The sequence below is a fragment of the Pituophis catenifer genome, unplaced genomic scaffold, assembly GCF_029215685.1.
Source record: "Pituophis catenifer annectens isolate HBS135680 unplaced genomic scaffold, rPitCat1.0.hap2 SCAF_15, whole genome shotgun sequence".
Classification (NCBI taxonomy): domain Eukaryota; kingdom Metazoa; phylum Chordata; class Lepidosauria; order Squamata; family Colubridae; genus Pituophis; species Pituophis catenifer.
In genome coordinates this window covers 14,636,957-14,652,032 of record NW_027256895.1, presented here as the reverse complement: position 1 = coordinate 14,652,032, position 15,076 = coordinate 14,636,957, and the positions used below count along the sequence as shown (strand labels likewise).

Here is a 15,076-nt window from a genome sequence, read left to right as displayed (position 1 = left end):
TGGATTCGTTGATTATTTCTTGTTCTGTTTCCATTTCTTTGCTGTATGCCCTGGTGTTGGGCCTATCTTTCTTAGACATTTTTAAGTTTTTATTGAGTCAATTAACCATCCTCTGCTACCAGCTTGTTGCAATATTTTCAGGATCAGACTCAATAAGTGTAGTAAGAGTTAAAGGTTTAAATATATCTCCTTTTATTTACAATAGGCATTCTATATTCACTGAATATTCACAGATAGAAGCGAGGAAAAGGGTGCAAACAGCTCCTTATATATACAATGGGAGGAGCTAGATATGGGAGTGGTGAATTATGAATACATTAAGAAGTGAAGAATAAATTAACCCCTGATACCCCGTTCATATACTATTTACACATTAGAGAATAAGGCATTTACATCTGACAAGGACGATGAGAAGATTAATAGTAATGCAGACAGTTATAGAGGTGCAGATGACAGACTCAATAATTCCTCTGTAGAACTGTATCAGCAGCTCCTTGGGCAGTTTGAGCTTTCTGAGTTTGCGTAGGAAGAACATTCTTTGTTGTGCTTTTTTGATGATGTTTTTGATGTTAGGTGTCCATTTTAAGTCTTGAGATATGGCAGAACCTAGAAATTTGAAGGTCTCTACTGTTGATACTGTGTTGTCTAGTATTGTAAGAGGTGGTAGTATGGGAGGGTTTCTCCTAAAGTCCACCACCATTTCTATGGTTTTGAGTGTGTTCAGTTCAGTTCCTTTTATTGAACATCTCCGGAGGGACCTGAAAATGACTGTCCACCAATGGTCACCATCCAACCTGACTGAGCTTGCGAGGATTTGCAAGGAAGAATGGCAGAAAAATGCCCCAATCCAGGTGTGCAAAGCTTGTTGTGTCATACACAAAAAGACTCGAGGCTGTACCAAAGGTCCTTGTTCAAGAGGCAGCTGGACTGTCTTGTTTTTTTTCTTTGAAGACATTTCACTTTTCATCCAAGAAGCTCCTTCAGCTCTGACTGGATGGTGGGGAATGGAAGGATTTATATTCCTTACAGACAGCTGATCATTTGCATCCTTTTAGACAGTAATTGAGGCACTTGGAGGTTTATCTGTGTCCTCAGGGTCACCTGAGTAGTGCTAATGGTTCCTGTAGTCTGCAATTTTTCTGGAAATCCATTCATACTCCCTCACCATTCGAAGGGTGTCCATCCCAAATTGCATAGCTAAAAGTCTATAGATAATTGTAGATAATTACTACTCGAGGCTGTAATTGGTGCCAGATGAAAATATCAAATATCTCACAATTCACATACTAACAGCTGCAAGAATAATATATGCAAAAAATTGGAAGCAAGAAAGAACACCAAATGAAACAGACTTAATAGAAAAAATTCTAGAATGCGCTGAAATGGACAGGTTAACCAAAGAAATACAAGAAAGAGAAGAATCAGACTACTACAAAATATGGAATAAATGGTATAATTGGTTAAAAATTAGAAATAAAAATTATTTTAAATATAATTTTTGAAGCCCCCCCAAAAAAGAAAGAAAACATAAAATATGAAACTTTTAATATACTACTTCATTTTTATGTCTTTTTTGCTTTTTGTGTTTAATTTAATTTTTATGTTTTATTTTTATTTTTATTTGAAAAGTTTCCAAATACAAACGTTATTTAAAGAACAATTCCTTGCCCCTTGGTGAATATACAGTATTTTGGAATTATCATAACTGTTGTTATTGTCACCAATTACAGCAATATCTATTTATTCAGTGTTCAGTACAGATAATCAGATCACCTTCCCATCTTCTTTGTTTTTCTGGCAAATCCTTTTTGATAACATTTCGCCCTTCTGTATAGGCCACTTCATTGACATTTCTGGATAAGGAAAGACATGTTTAAATCAATCAATGAACCAATGATTCATGAGAAATAACAAACTGAAATCCTTCTTTGAACTCCAATATTTGCTATACAAACAACTTGGATGATCCAATATATATTTCCAAGGGAAAATGAGAAGTACGGTCCAAAACCGTATGAATTATTACAGCCCAAACTGATTTCACCTTATTTCACTTTTGGGGATGAAACCACAGAGTCAGGTAGTGCATTCCAGGCATTGACCACTCTGTTGCTGAAGTCATATTTTCTGCAATTGGAGTCGTTTATCTTGAGTTTGTATCTATTGTGTGCTCATGTATTGTTGTGGTTGAAGCTGAAGTAGTCATTGACAGGTAGAATGTTGTAGCAGATAATTTTATGTACTACGCTTAGGTCAGACTGAAGGCGGCATAGTTCTAAATTGTCTAAGCCCAAAATTTCAAGCCTGGTGGCATAAGGTATTCTGTTGTGAGCAGAGGAGTAGAGGACTCTTCTCGTGAAGTATCTCCGGACTCACTCAATTGTGTTAATGTCCGATATGCAGTGCGGGTTCCAGACAGATGAGCTGTATTCGAGAATTGGTCTAGCAAATGTTTTATATGCTCTAGTTAGCAGTACAATATTACCAGAGAAGAAGTTACGCAAGATTAGGTTAACAACTCTTAGAGCCTTTTTGGCAATGTTGTTACAGTGGGCTCTGTACATCATCAGTTGAACATCATCAGTTTCAGTCAAACAATCATGCTAGCAAGCATCGGCACTGATGATATTACCTAGTTTGGGTAATGAAAACTCTGCAAGAAAACAACCAAGCTCAGAAAGCACCAAGGACCCTTCATTTCAACCCTGAGCTACAACTATTCTCCTTTAAAGTTTAAAGTATGTAAAATAAATCTAACTATTCCCATTGTGTTCCTTTCTCATTCTCATGTTTCATTCTTTTCTTCCCCTAGATTTCTTATGGGTCATTTGAATCTAAAGTCACTACCGAATCACATTTCCCTTCCTTCTATCGTATGGTCCCAAATGAAGTCCTTCAGTATGAGGGTTTAATCCAGCTCCTTCTACATTTCAGGTGGAAATGCTTCTAGGAGCAACATACTGTATATAGTGTTTTTCTATCGAAGCACCTGGTCAACCCCAATATGGGAGGGAGCATACTGCTTCCCTTTCGCCTTTCAGCTCCAATCCAGGAGTTCTCAAGCAGTCGCATTCACGACAAACCATTTTATACCAAATTTATATTTGCTGGTAAAGAAATAAAGGGAGACTAGTATAGATCTATTTCAAGCTATTTATCTGTCATCAGCTAGCCATACCCTTACTCAGATTCGAACTTGGGCTGCCTACATATTAGGCAGTTGTGTTAACCTCTGAACCACAAGTTCTCTTCCCTTTATCAGCTTGAGCCAGGGGAGAGATTAAGTGTTTTTCTATCGAAGCACCTGGTCTACCCCAATATGGGAGGGAGCTGAAAGGCGAAAGAGAAGCAGTTGACTTCCATCATTCTTTAATTGAATTGTTTATTACTTCAGTTGTTTATTTTGGACTTCCAGAACTCATCAGTGTATTTAACAGCCTGTAAGGTTTTCATGTCCCAACAGAATTTATCCAACTAATTCTAACTATCAACATCACTATAATATTCCTCAGTGCTAAAACCTCCAAAGGCTTTCTAGAAGAGGAATCAACTAAATCAAATATTTTATATTCACCCTGGCATTTTGTCAATAGACAAGAGAATAGGAGGGCTCTGTTACTTTGGCCAGCTTCTCTCTCATAATGAATCAATCGGATTTCAAATATTGATTCTCAGGTGATTCTCAAAGCCTGCTTTTGTAATTTGAGGGACAGGAAGAACATTGAACATACAACATCAGGGTTGGAAGGGACCTTGGAGGTCTTTTGGTCTAACCCTCTGCTCAAGCAGGAGACCCTATACCATTTCAGACAGGAGGCTGTTCAGTCTCTTCTTAAAAGCCTACAGTGATGGAGCACCCACAACTTCTGAAGGCAAGATATTCTGATAGAGAGAATGCAAGGTCCTCTGGGAAATAAAGCTGTCAGTCATCTAGTCACTCAAATTGAAATCTGGCCAACAGTTGCAATAATGTAGTAGAGAGAAATGGAAGGTTTAATGTGCAGAGGGAACATTGTCTTCAGAATGGGAGTGATGCTGGTTCTGTTTTTTCTCTTCTTTCTCCTCAATGGGGTGAACAACTCGCATGCCTTTTCATGCAGTGGACAAGATCCTCTCTATATCCAACATGAATGGTATGAACCAGGCAATTTCTTCATTGGTGGGATGGTGTCTCATATCCATTACATTTTCTTCAATATTTTTTTCAACAAACACCCTTCTCAGGAGTCACCTAGCATACCAATGTAAGAGGTCATACCAGTGTGAACACTAGCCTATAAAAATTACATTATTTTCATGTTTATTTGATTGTTTGCAGAGTATTTTATTCTAAAAGGATAGATGGATGGATGGTTGGATGGATGGATGGATGGATGGATGGATGGATGGATGGATGGATATAGATAACAGTTGTTTGTTAAGAATACAGTGAAATGTTCAAGCTTCTCTGTGAGGAGAATCTTCTCATATTATCAACAGAATTTTGGTGGATGGAAGGATGGCTGGAAGGCTGGATGGATGGATGGAAGGATGGATGGAAGGATGGATAGATGGATGGATGGATAGATGGATGGATGGATGGATGGACAGTATCAAATAGACAGCAGTGATTTGTTGAGAATAAAGTGAAATGTTCAAGCTTCACTGTGAGGAGAATCTTCTCATATTATCAATAGAATTTTGGTGGATGGAAGGATGGATGGAAGGATGGATGGATGCATGAATGGATGGATGGAAGCATGGATGGATGGATGGATGGATGGATGGATGGATGGATAGTATCAAATAGACAGCAGTAATTTGTTGAGAATAAAGTGAAATGTTCAAGCTTTCACTGTGAGGAGAATCTTCTCATATTATTAACAGAATACTTGGAAATCCAGCTGTGGTCTACTTTAGAACATAGGAAAACATTATTCCAAAAGGACACAATGACACAAAATCTGCAGAGATCCCTAATGTCTCCTTCCTGACTTCCAGTTCTAATGCACAGATTTTGAGTCTTTTATTTATAGAAGGGGAAAATGAAAGAACAGACATAATTATGCCAGAATTATATTTATAAAGGGATATAAAACACACCTTATTTTGAAATTTGTAAGGAATACATGATCTGAAAATAGAAAAAAAGAGGTATAAAGTATATTGGAAAACCATAATAAAATAAGATGTTTAATGATCAGGACCACCTATTGTGGGTTTAAATTTCTTCATATTAGGCCTTTCGCTAAAGTTCAGAGATAAGTTCAAATGTTGTCCTGAATAATACAAGTTTTGTTTGCTCTATTTTTTCCTATGCTGATTCTTATTAGTGACTATTCATATCCTTTTGATGTGTATTTTATTAGTCCTTATATTCATATAACAGACACTGTTTTAAGTTTCTATACACATGAACGGATTTGAGCCTGTGTAAATGATTTCTTAGGAATGGATTTAGCCATTCTGCCAGATATGAATAGAATAGAATAGAATAGAATAGAATAGAATAGAATAGAATAGAATAGAATAGAATAGAATAGAATAGAATAGAATAGAATTCTTTATTGGCCAAGTGTGATTGGACACACAAGGAATTTGTCTTGGTGCATATGCTCTCGGAGTACATAAAAGAAGTTACATTTGTCAAGAATCAAAAGGTACAACACTTAATGATAGTCATAGGGAAACAGTCAATATAAATCTTAAGGATACCAGCAACAAGGTTACAGACATACAGTCATAAGTTGGAGGAGATGGGTGATAGGAACAATGAGAAGATTATTGACAAAATTATCGGGATAACCCAGTTTAAGCCCTGAATGACTGCACTTCAGGGTATCAACACTGAGATAGAAGGATCAGTAGTCTGACTTTTGAAAAGTTTATTCATCCATTGCTTTCCATTTTCAAGCTTTCAAAAAGAAAAAAAGTGGAATTAACATTCTGTTTTAACAACTCCATGCTACTGAGAACAGCTCTGAGATATCAAAGATTACTTTGGTTAAAAACTGATCAAAACATGTTTCATGTTATGGCATGAAAACCTAAATTCATTCCAGGATAATCACAATACATTTTCAAAGAGGATGCTAATTTGATTAACTTTACTTAAATTGTGCTCCTTTTGTATACTGAGGCACATACAATTTTCCATTCAAAACTACGCACATGCAATTGTCCATTCAAAACTACATCAGTATTTATTTATTTTATTTATTTATTTTATTAAATTTCTATACCTCCCTTTTCCCGAAGGACTCAGGGCGGTGAATAGCCACAAGATAAAACACATAAATACAAAAATTTAAAATAAATTAAAAACGAATTAAATAATTTGGCTGAATTTAAAATACCCCATAATTTAAAAACAAATTAAAATTTACATTAAAAAAGGGGAGAAGATTTAGGCCAGGCCAGCTTGATGAAATAAAAAAGTCTTAAGCGTGTGATGGAAATATGCCTTAAACATACTGATTTTGTGCACTGTTTAAAACTATCATCTAACAAAAATGTCCTCCATTTCCAGAGTGGTGACCAAGTTCTACCAGCATATTCTAGCTTTGGTCTTTGCTATTGATGAGATCAATAACAATCCCAAGATCTTACCCAATGTTACTCTTGGGTTCCACATCTTTGACAGCTACTCTGATTCAAAGATGACTTACCACACCATTTTGGACCTGCTCTTCACTTCAGAAGAGTTCATTCCAAACTACAAATGTGGCAGTCAGAAAAACGTAATAGGAGTTATTGGGGGATTTGGCTCTGATACAACCTCACGCATGGCAGATATCTTACATCTTTATAAGATTCCACAGGTAATACATGAAAAATTCTCCATTTTTATTCATCTTTTACCTTCATTAATGCTACCACTATAATGGTTCTTTGGGTTAGAGTGACGTGATAAGGTGAAAACAAAAAGAGCTGAAATGATTTCACTATTTACAATATCATATTCATAAATGTGTGCACTAGATTCAGATGATTTAGATTAGGCCAGACTAATTTGAATATTTAGGAGCCAGTTTATTGTAAGGGTTAAGCCCCAGGTTGGAAACCTAATGCCAGGATTTCTGATCCTGTCTTGAAATGAAGCCAGCTGGATGACCTTGGGCCAATCACTCTCAACCCTAGGAAGAAAGCAAGGGTAAAAAACTGGATGAGCACCACAATGACTCTAGCCAATCAATAAAGGGCTCAGTGACTAAAACGCTGAGCTTGTCAGTCGAAAGGTCAGCAGTTCAGTGGTGCAAAATCCCTAGTGCTGTGAAATGGGGTGAGCTCCCATTACTTGTCCCAGTTTCTGCCAACCTAGCAGTTCGAAAGCATGTAAAAAAATTAAGTAGAAAATAGGGATCACCTTTGGTAGGAAGATAACAACATTCCGTGCACCTTTGGCGTTTGTCATGTCGGCCACATGACCATGGAGACATCTTTGGACAGTGCTGGCTCTTCAGCTTTGAAACAGAGATGAGCATCGACCCCTAGAGTCGGGAACGACTAGCATATATGTGCGAGGGGAACCTTTACCTTTACCTTTAATGAATAAAATTGTCTAGTTGCCATAATTCAATCTTCAGACACTTTTGTCCAGATAACTGAGAGTCTTCATTGGCAGGCTTGTAATGGCATTTCTGGATAAGAAAATATGTGCTTAAATAAATCAATGAAGCAATGACTCCTGGGGTGGTGGTGGTGATCTAGAATCCCTGTTTGAACTCTGAAATTTTCACTTTTTTTTTTTTTTTTGAGATTTCATATGGCTCATTTCAACCAGCATCCAATGATCAGATCCATTCCGCTCCGTTTCTCCGCATGGTTCCCAGTGAATTACTTCAGTACCAAGGACTTGTCCAATTGCTTCTGTATTTCCAGTGGAGATGGCTTGGACTCATGGCTACAGATGATGAGAGTGGAACGTATTTCTTACGGACAGTTGAGCAAATGCTTCTACAGAAAGGAATCTGTCCAGCTTTCTCAGTAAGGTTGACAAAACATATCTATTTTTTTGATGAAATAGGTACAATGATCTTTGAGAGAATGGACATTTTGAAGAATTTTATGCTAAGTACAGCTAAAGTTGTCCTTGTTCATGGAGAAACTGCATCCATTATTTGGTTGGCAGTCGCTATACAAACAACTCAGACCATGCAATATATATTCCCATGGGAAAAGGAGAAGTACAGTCCAAAAAGGGTATGGGTTACTACAGCCCAAATTGATTTCACTTTATTTCACTTTCAAAAGTTTATTGATGTTAAACCCCAAATCTTCCATGGAGCTCTTTCTTTCAACATTCATGCAATGCAAATTCAAGGTTTTCAACAATTTCTTGAGACTGTCAATCCCTTTTGGGAAGAAGAAGATGGTTTTATCCATGAATTCTGGTCACAAGCATTCAACTGTTTCCTTTTCAAAATCAATGTGTTAAGTCTCGCCTTTCTACCATGTAATAGAAAGAAAACCTTAAAGGATCTTCCTGCACCATACTTTGAAATGAGCATGCTCGGTCATAGTTATAGTATATATAATTCTGTCTATGCATTGGCTCATACCTTACATGCAATGTACTCAACCAGAATCAACCACAGACCGTTGAAACATGGAGGCAGACTGTCACCTCAGAATATAAAACCATGGCAGGTAATATTACTTCAATGACAAAAGGCAATAAAAACCTTTTTTAAAAACTGGCAAGATCCAGCTGACCTTTTCTGTTCTTCGATGCTAAGTGGAGTCATATCCAGTTGGTGCTTTAATTGGACATTCAAAAGTTATAGGATAGATTCTGAAACATGAAATACCTCCATGGTGTTTCCAAAAGCTTGCATGGACTTGTTAATAACAGAATGACAGAACAATAGAGTTGGAAAAGGACATTGAAGGTCTGCTAGCGATTACGTATAAAGTAACCATAGACATGTATCCGTGACATCTTACTGATCTTCCAAAGTTCTCCATTTCTGGGGCAGTCTACCATATTTTCCTCAGATATTTTGTCCATCTGAGTTTGTCCGTCTTTTTCTGGAACATCTGGAATTGATGTTTCTAGAATGTTCATATCATGTTAATCCATGAGTAAATAAATTGGTCTCTCAGTACAAAGCTTAGAAAAGATTTCTCTCCTTTCTATAGGATTCTTGTCTATAGATATGGTAATATCACTTGAATGGCAAAACACAATGTTTAAAAATATTGACAAGATCCACCTGACCTTTTTTGTTCTTGGATGCTAGGCGGGATCACATCCAGTTCATGCTTTTATTGGGAGATCACCAGAAGTCCCAAAAATTATAAGGTGAATTTTGAAAGACAAAAGACCTCCACAGTGTTATCAGAAGCCTACATGGATTTGTGAATAACAGAATGACATTGAGCATACAATATCAGAGTTGGAAAGGACCTTGGAGCAGAGGTGGGTTTCAGCAGGTTCTGACCAGTTCTGGAGAACGGGTAGCGGAAATTTTGAGTAGTTCAGAGAACCGGTAAATACCATCTCTGACTGGCCCTGCCCCCATCTATTCTCTGCCTCCTGAGTCCCAGCTGATTGGGAGGAAATAGGGATTTTGCAGTAACCTTCCCCTAGAGGGGGGAGGGAATGGAGATTTTACAATATCATTCCCCTGGACTGGGGTCAGAATGGAGATTTTACAGTATCCTTCCCTTGCCATGTCCACCAAGCCATACCCACCAAGCCATGCCATGCCACGCCCACCAAGCCACACAGTAAAAAAAATTGAAACCCACGACTGCCTTGGAGGTCTTCTCCAACCTCCTGTTCAAGCAGTAAACCTTCTGGTTGAGCCAAATGGTTGTCCAATCTCTTCTTAAATACCTCCAGTGTTGGAGCACCCACAACTGCTGGAGGCAAGTCATGCCAGTGATTAATTGTTCTAACTATCAGAAAAATTATTCTTACTTCTAGGCTAACCTTTTTGCCATCACGTGCCAAAAGCTGGGGGAGGGCGGGGTAGTCACGCGCACACGTGCCCACACCCATAATTCTATACACCCTGCCCCCCCCCACGCATGAATGTGCAACCCCTCCATGCTCCATGCTCCCCCCACTTTTGGCAGGAGCCTGGGGAGGGCAAAAACAGCCTTCCCCACTCCACTGGAGGCCCTCCGGAGGTCAGAAACAGACCGTTTGCCAAGTTCTGGTGGACCTAGAAGGCCCAAAAATCAGCTGGCCAGCACGTGCTGAAGCTGAGCTCGGGCAATGCTCGTGTGCCCACCAATATGGCTCCGTATGCCACCTGTGGCACACGTGCCATAGTTTCACCATCATGGGCTTAAGTCATACAAATAAGGCAATCATATGGATGTATCTATGATATATTCCTGATCTCCCAATGTTTATTTATTTTATTTATTTATTGGTTCGATTTATATGCCGCCCTTCTCTGGAGACTCAGGGTGGCTTACAATGCATTAAGCAATAGCCTTCATACTTTTGTATATACCTGCTTAGTAGGGCTTTCGGCCCCCCTAAGCGGTGTTCTTTTTTATACAAAGTCAGCTTATTGCCCCCACAATCCGGGTCCTTATTTTACCTACCTCGAAAGGATGGAAGGCTGAGTCAACCTTGAGTCTGGTGAGATTTGAACTTGCAATAATTGCAGGCAACTGATGCTACTTAACAGCACTTTAGTCTGCTGCACCACCAAGGCTCTTTTCTTCTTCATTTCTGGGGGAGTCTACCATATTTTCTCCAGGTAATTTGTCCATTTGACAAAATTTAATCTCTTTCTGGAACTCCTAGAATTGGAATATTTCTAGAATGCTTACATCACAGCAGTCCATGTCTGAATAAATCTTCCTCTCAGTGCAGCATTTAGATAAGGTTCATCTCCTTTCTATGAGTCTCTTATTTGTAGAAATGTATGATCACATATAAAGGGAGAGTGTGGATGTATATTTAAATTAAGGAAATATCTCATGCACGTACCTTCCCATCTGAACCTTCCTAATTAGAGTAAGTCCTAAATCACTCCCAAAATTTATTATTTAATCATTTAAAGAAAATAATGATGATGTTGATGATGTTATTCATTCAGTCATGTCCACGGGTGGTATTTACTTACTTTCCCTACCGGTTTGCAAATGTGAGTGCACGTGCCCCATCCACGCATACTCCTGGCTTTCCGTGCATCTGCTTTGCTGGTGCGTGCACCTTCCATGCATGCGCCTGGCCACAAAAAGTACCTAAATAGGATGGCACAGAGCCAGGGCAGGTGGGTGGGTAGGCAGGCCCACCTGCGATTTCTGCTACCGGTGCGGGTGAACTGGTCCGAACCAGCTGAATACCATCGCTGATCATGTCCGACTCTCCATGACTCTATGGGCCACATTTTCTGATCTTGCACTACTTCTTTGAGGTTTTTCTAGGCTCTGGCTGGTGTCACTTTTACTGCTAATTCTTCTGAACACAATTGCTTTCTGCAATGAATTTCCCCTCAGGACATAGCCAAAGTAAGTGAGATACAGTTTTGTGTTTTAAAGAAAAGAATAGAATCCAAGTTAACATTTACTATTTTAATCATTGCCTTGTTGTGTGATTTGCCTTTCAAACAGGGGGCATCTTTTCTCCCCCAGGAGAAAAGACATTGCAATCCTTTACAGCCTGTTACATTATTTTTCTTTCTTATGCAGCTTCATTCATTTCTTCAGAGGATTTCATTCAACAATAGTGCTGGAGATGAAATCACATTTAATGAACATGGAGAATTGGCAGGCGGATTTGATATTACAAACTTGGTCACTTTTCCTAATAATTCCTATATCAAGGTCCATATTGGAAGATTGGATCCTCACAAAGGATTTACTATTGATGAAGATAAAATTGAATGGGAGAGAGATTTCACTCAGGTGAGAAAATAACAATAATGTTTTTGAAAGAACAATGTTCACTTCCAATGATGCTAGTAGATCAGGACAATGATTCCTGGTCCAGAGAAGACCTTTTTGATCACACAGAAAGTTCCTCCTACAAAGAAACTAGAAAATCAGTTGAATTAGAAACATTCATTCTCTGACTACACAGAAGATAGTAAATTCCAAACTGGGGTTAACAAACTTAATTCCTGCATTGGTACATCATGCCCAAACAGATGAAGCAACGGAATGACTTAATGCAATAGCCTATTTCATGAAACATACTCATATGATGACCATGTTCTAGAACAGGCAGAACCCCAATTTTATTTTGATTTTTATTTATCATATTGTGTAAACTCACTGAATGTCCATAGAGATTCTCAATCACCCAGGTCATGGTTGTCCCAAAGGTGCTTTTCCAAAAGACAGCTGTACTTCTTTGGTTTTTTGCCTTGAAAACATTTCTCTTCCCATCCTGGGGAAACTCCTTTGGAGGAGAAGAGAAACATTTCCAGGAAATTCCAGTTGCTTTTTGGAAAAACCCCTTGGGGTAAACACACTGGGTTGCTTCAATCAAACATATGTAAGTAATAGTAACTGGAAAGAATTAGATGTCCATGTGTGTCTTAACAATCTGGAAAAAATTATTAAATCAGTGGGTTATTTTATTTTGTGCTACCTTAGTTGAAACATCCATCATTGTAGGAATGAAAATCTTCATGGAAGAGATACAGTTTCCTATTCTGGAAACACATAGTAGATGGTTCCTCCAAATACATCGAGTGAAGCATCAAATGTGAGATGGATCCTACAGGGATTTCCTTAATACTAGAACCATTTCTATATTTTTGGATAGGTACCACCTCTTTCCCTGTGTAATGAAAAGTGTCATCCTGGCTACAGTAAGAAAAAGAAGGAGGGAGAGAAATTTTGCTGCTATGATTGTGCTCCATGTCCAGATGGGATGTTCTCAAACCAAGAGGGTAGGATACACTATGCAAAGGTATAGAAAGTGGATCAGGGGAAAAAATGTAAGAAACTGTTCTCCAGATTCAGTATGTATATAAAATATTTTTTTAAAAAATTAAATGATCTGGAATGCAACTTTTCCTTTAGAAATATTTAGTTACCATATTTTTTGGAGTATAAAAAATATACTCCATATACGGGGGGGGGGGGAGTGTGTCTTATACTTTGAAAAATATGGTAGTTAGAGAACTCAGTTGTTGATCTTCCAACATTTCTCCATTGGCATTTGACTGTTAGAATCACTCTTTTTAGGTTAAATGAACTTCACAAATAATATTTCATAATAGTTCATTTAATAACAGCCAATCATCTAATCCGGAAAAGAATTGAACAAAATAATCTAGAAACTCAATTTAATAGTTTAGGATCAAGAATGAAAAAATAAGGAGAGAGAGTAATAAATGCAATCTTATCAGCTAAAAGAAGACTTGAGTGAAGATTCATTCTGTAAAGTTGCAGATATGTCCTGGAAGAATGTGGTTGATTGTATTTGTCAACTATTTGTTCATTTCAAGCAGTGGTGGGATTCAAGTAATTTAACAACTGGTTCTCTGCCCTAATGATTTCTTCCAACAACCAGTTTGCCAAACTGCTCAGAAAATTAACAACTGGTTGTCCCGAAATGGTGCGAATTGGCTGAATCCCACCACTGATTTCAAGGCATTTTACGTGAACATTTAAAAAGCAGTAGTTGTCAAGAGCTATTAGAAAACTATTTGAAGAAACTTTCTGGCTAATATAAAGGATTTGTTCCTAAACCACGAAATAGAAAGATGGATCTGTAACTTGTTCAAAAGCAAAGGCATGAAAGACAAATCACAATCTTGCCCATATATTCCAGGCAGGAAGTAAATAAAAACTGTACCTACATATAATAAGGCAACATTCAGAGCCATTAAATATAAGAATACTTTGCTGCATTACATTCTGTATGAATATACATCTGGATTTCTGTGAGCATGTTACACCAGAGATTTCTGAGTAAATTTATGATTGTTGCTTTCAGATGCAGAAATATGTCTCATTTGTCCAGAGGATCATTATCCAAACAAATTCCAGGATCAATGCCTTCCTAAAATTCCAAACTTTCTCACTTTTGAAGATCCTTTGGCTATCGCTGCAACTGTCTCAGCACTTTTACTATCTCTGATCTCACTTCTGGTACTAGGCATCTTCCTGAAGCACCATGATACGGCCATTGTGAAAGCCAACAATCGGAGTCTCACCTACACTCTTCTCATTGCCCTCCTCTTGTGTTTCCTCTGTCCCTTGTTGTTTATCGGAAGACCTAACCAAGCAACTTGCTTTCTTCGCCAGACCACTTTTGGTTTCGTCTTTTCTGTCTCCATTTCTAGCATATTAGCAAAAACGATTTCAGTGGTCTTGGCTTTCATGGCGACCAAACCAGGATCCAGGATGAGGAAATGGGTGGGGAAAAAACTGGCCTATTCCATTGTGTTCACATGCTCCATATTTCAAGCAGGAATCTGTGTTTTGTGGCTGACAATTTCCCCCCCATTCCCTGATGTGGATGTGCACTCAATGACTAAGGAAGTCATTCTTATATGTAATGAAGGCTCAGTTATTATGTTTTATTGCATTTTGAGCTACATGGGTTTTCTGACTATTATCTGTTTCACTGTGGCCTTTCTAGCCAGAAAGTTGCCAGACAGTTTTAATGAAGCCAAGTTCATCACCTTCAGCATGCTGGTGTTTTGCAGTGTTTGGTTGTCATTCATCCCAACCTATTTATGCACCAAAGGAAAATACATGGTGGCTGTGGAGATCTTCTCCATCTTGGCCTCCAGCGCTGGGTTATTCAGTTGCATCTTTTTTCCTAAATGCTATATTATTGTGGTAAGACCTGAACTGAATAATCGAGAACAGCTTATTCGAAAAAAGACATAAATGTTAGATGATGAGGGCAATATGAGGGCATGCCTTCAGGAATAAAGGGTGATTTTGAGAAGTAGTTTTAAAGAACATTTTTCCTTGATGATGTATTTATTCCTGCTGCAGTAAAGACTGATGTAGATAGGCCCTCAAAAATTACCAAATTCCTTCTCTTCTCTTCTCTTCTCTTCTCTTCTCTTCTCCTCTCCTCTCCTCTCCCCTCCCCTCCCCTCCCCTCCCCTCCCCTCCTCCCTTCCCTTCCCTTCCCTTCTCCTCTCCTCTCCTCTCCTCT

General features: G+C 38.3%; 1 protein-coding gene across 1 annotated transcript; it reads left to right on the top strand.

The window, feature by feature from the left end:
- The first annotated feature begins 2,397 nt into the window (after nucleotides 1–2,397).
- Nucleotides 2,398–14,799, top strand: LOC139324395 (vomeronasal type-2 receptor 26-like). Its single transcript, XM_070954107.1, has 7 exons — nucleotides 2,398–2,426; nucleotides 4,101–4,244; nucleotides 6,509–6,800; nucleotides 7,738–8,628; nucleotides 11,638–11,853; nucleotides 12,719–12,845; nucleotides 13,898–14,799. Exons 1-7 carry the CDS (start codon nucleotides 2,398–2,400, stop codon nucleotides 14,797–14,799), a joined length of 2,601 nt encoding a protein of 866 aa, XP_070810208.1.
- The last annotated feature ends 277 nt before the right edge of the window (nucleotides 14,800–15,076 follow it).

Coding starts and splice junctions, on each gene's coding strand:
- LOC139324395 (XM_070954107.1), top strand. CDS start 2,398: ATGCAGTGCGGGTTCCAGACAGATGAGCT. Junction 11,854..12,718: donor GGGAGAGAGATTTCACTCAG/GTGAGAAAATAA, acceptor ATTTTTGGATAG/GTACCACCTCTTTCCCTGTG. Junction 12,846..13,897: donor GATGTTCTCAAACCAAGAGG/GTAGGATACACT, acceptor TGTTGCTTTCAG/ATGCAGAAATATGTCTCATT.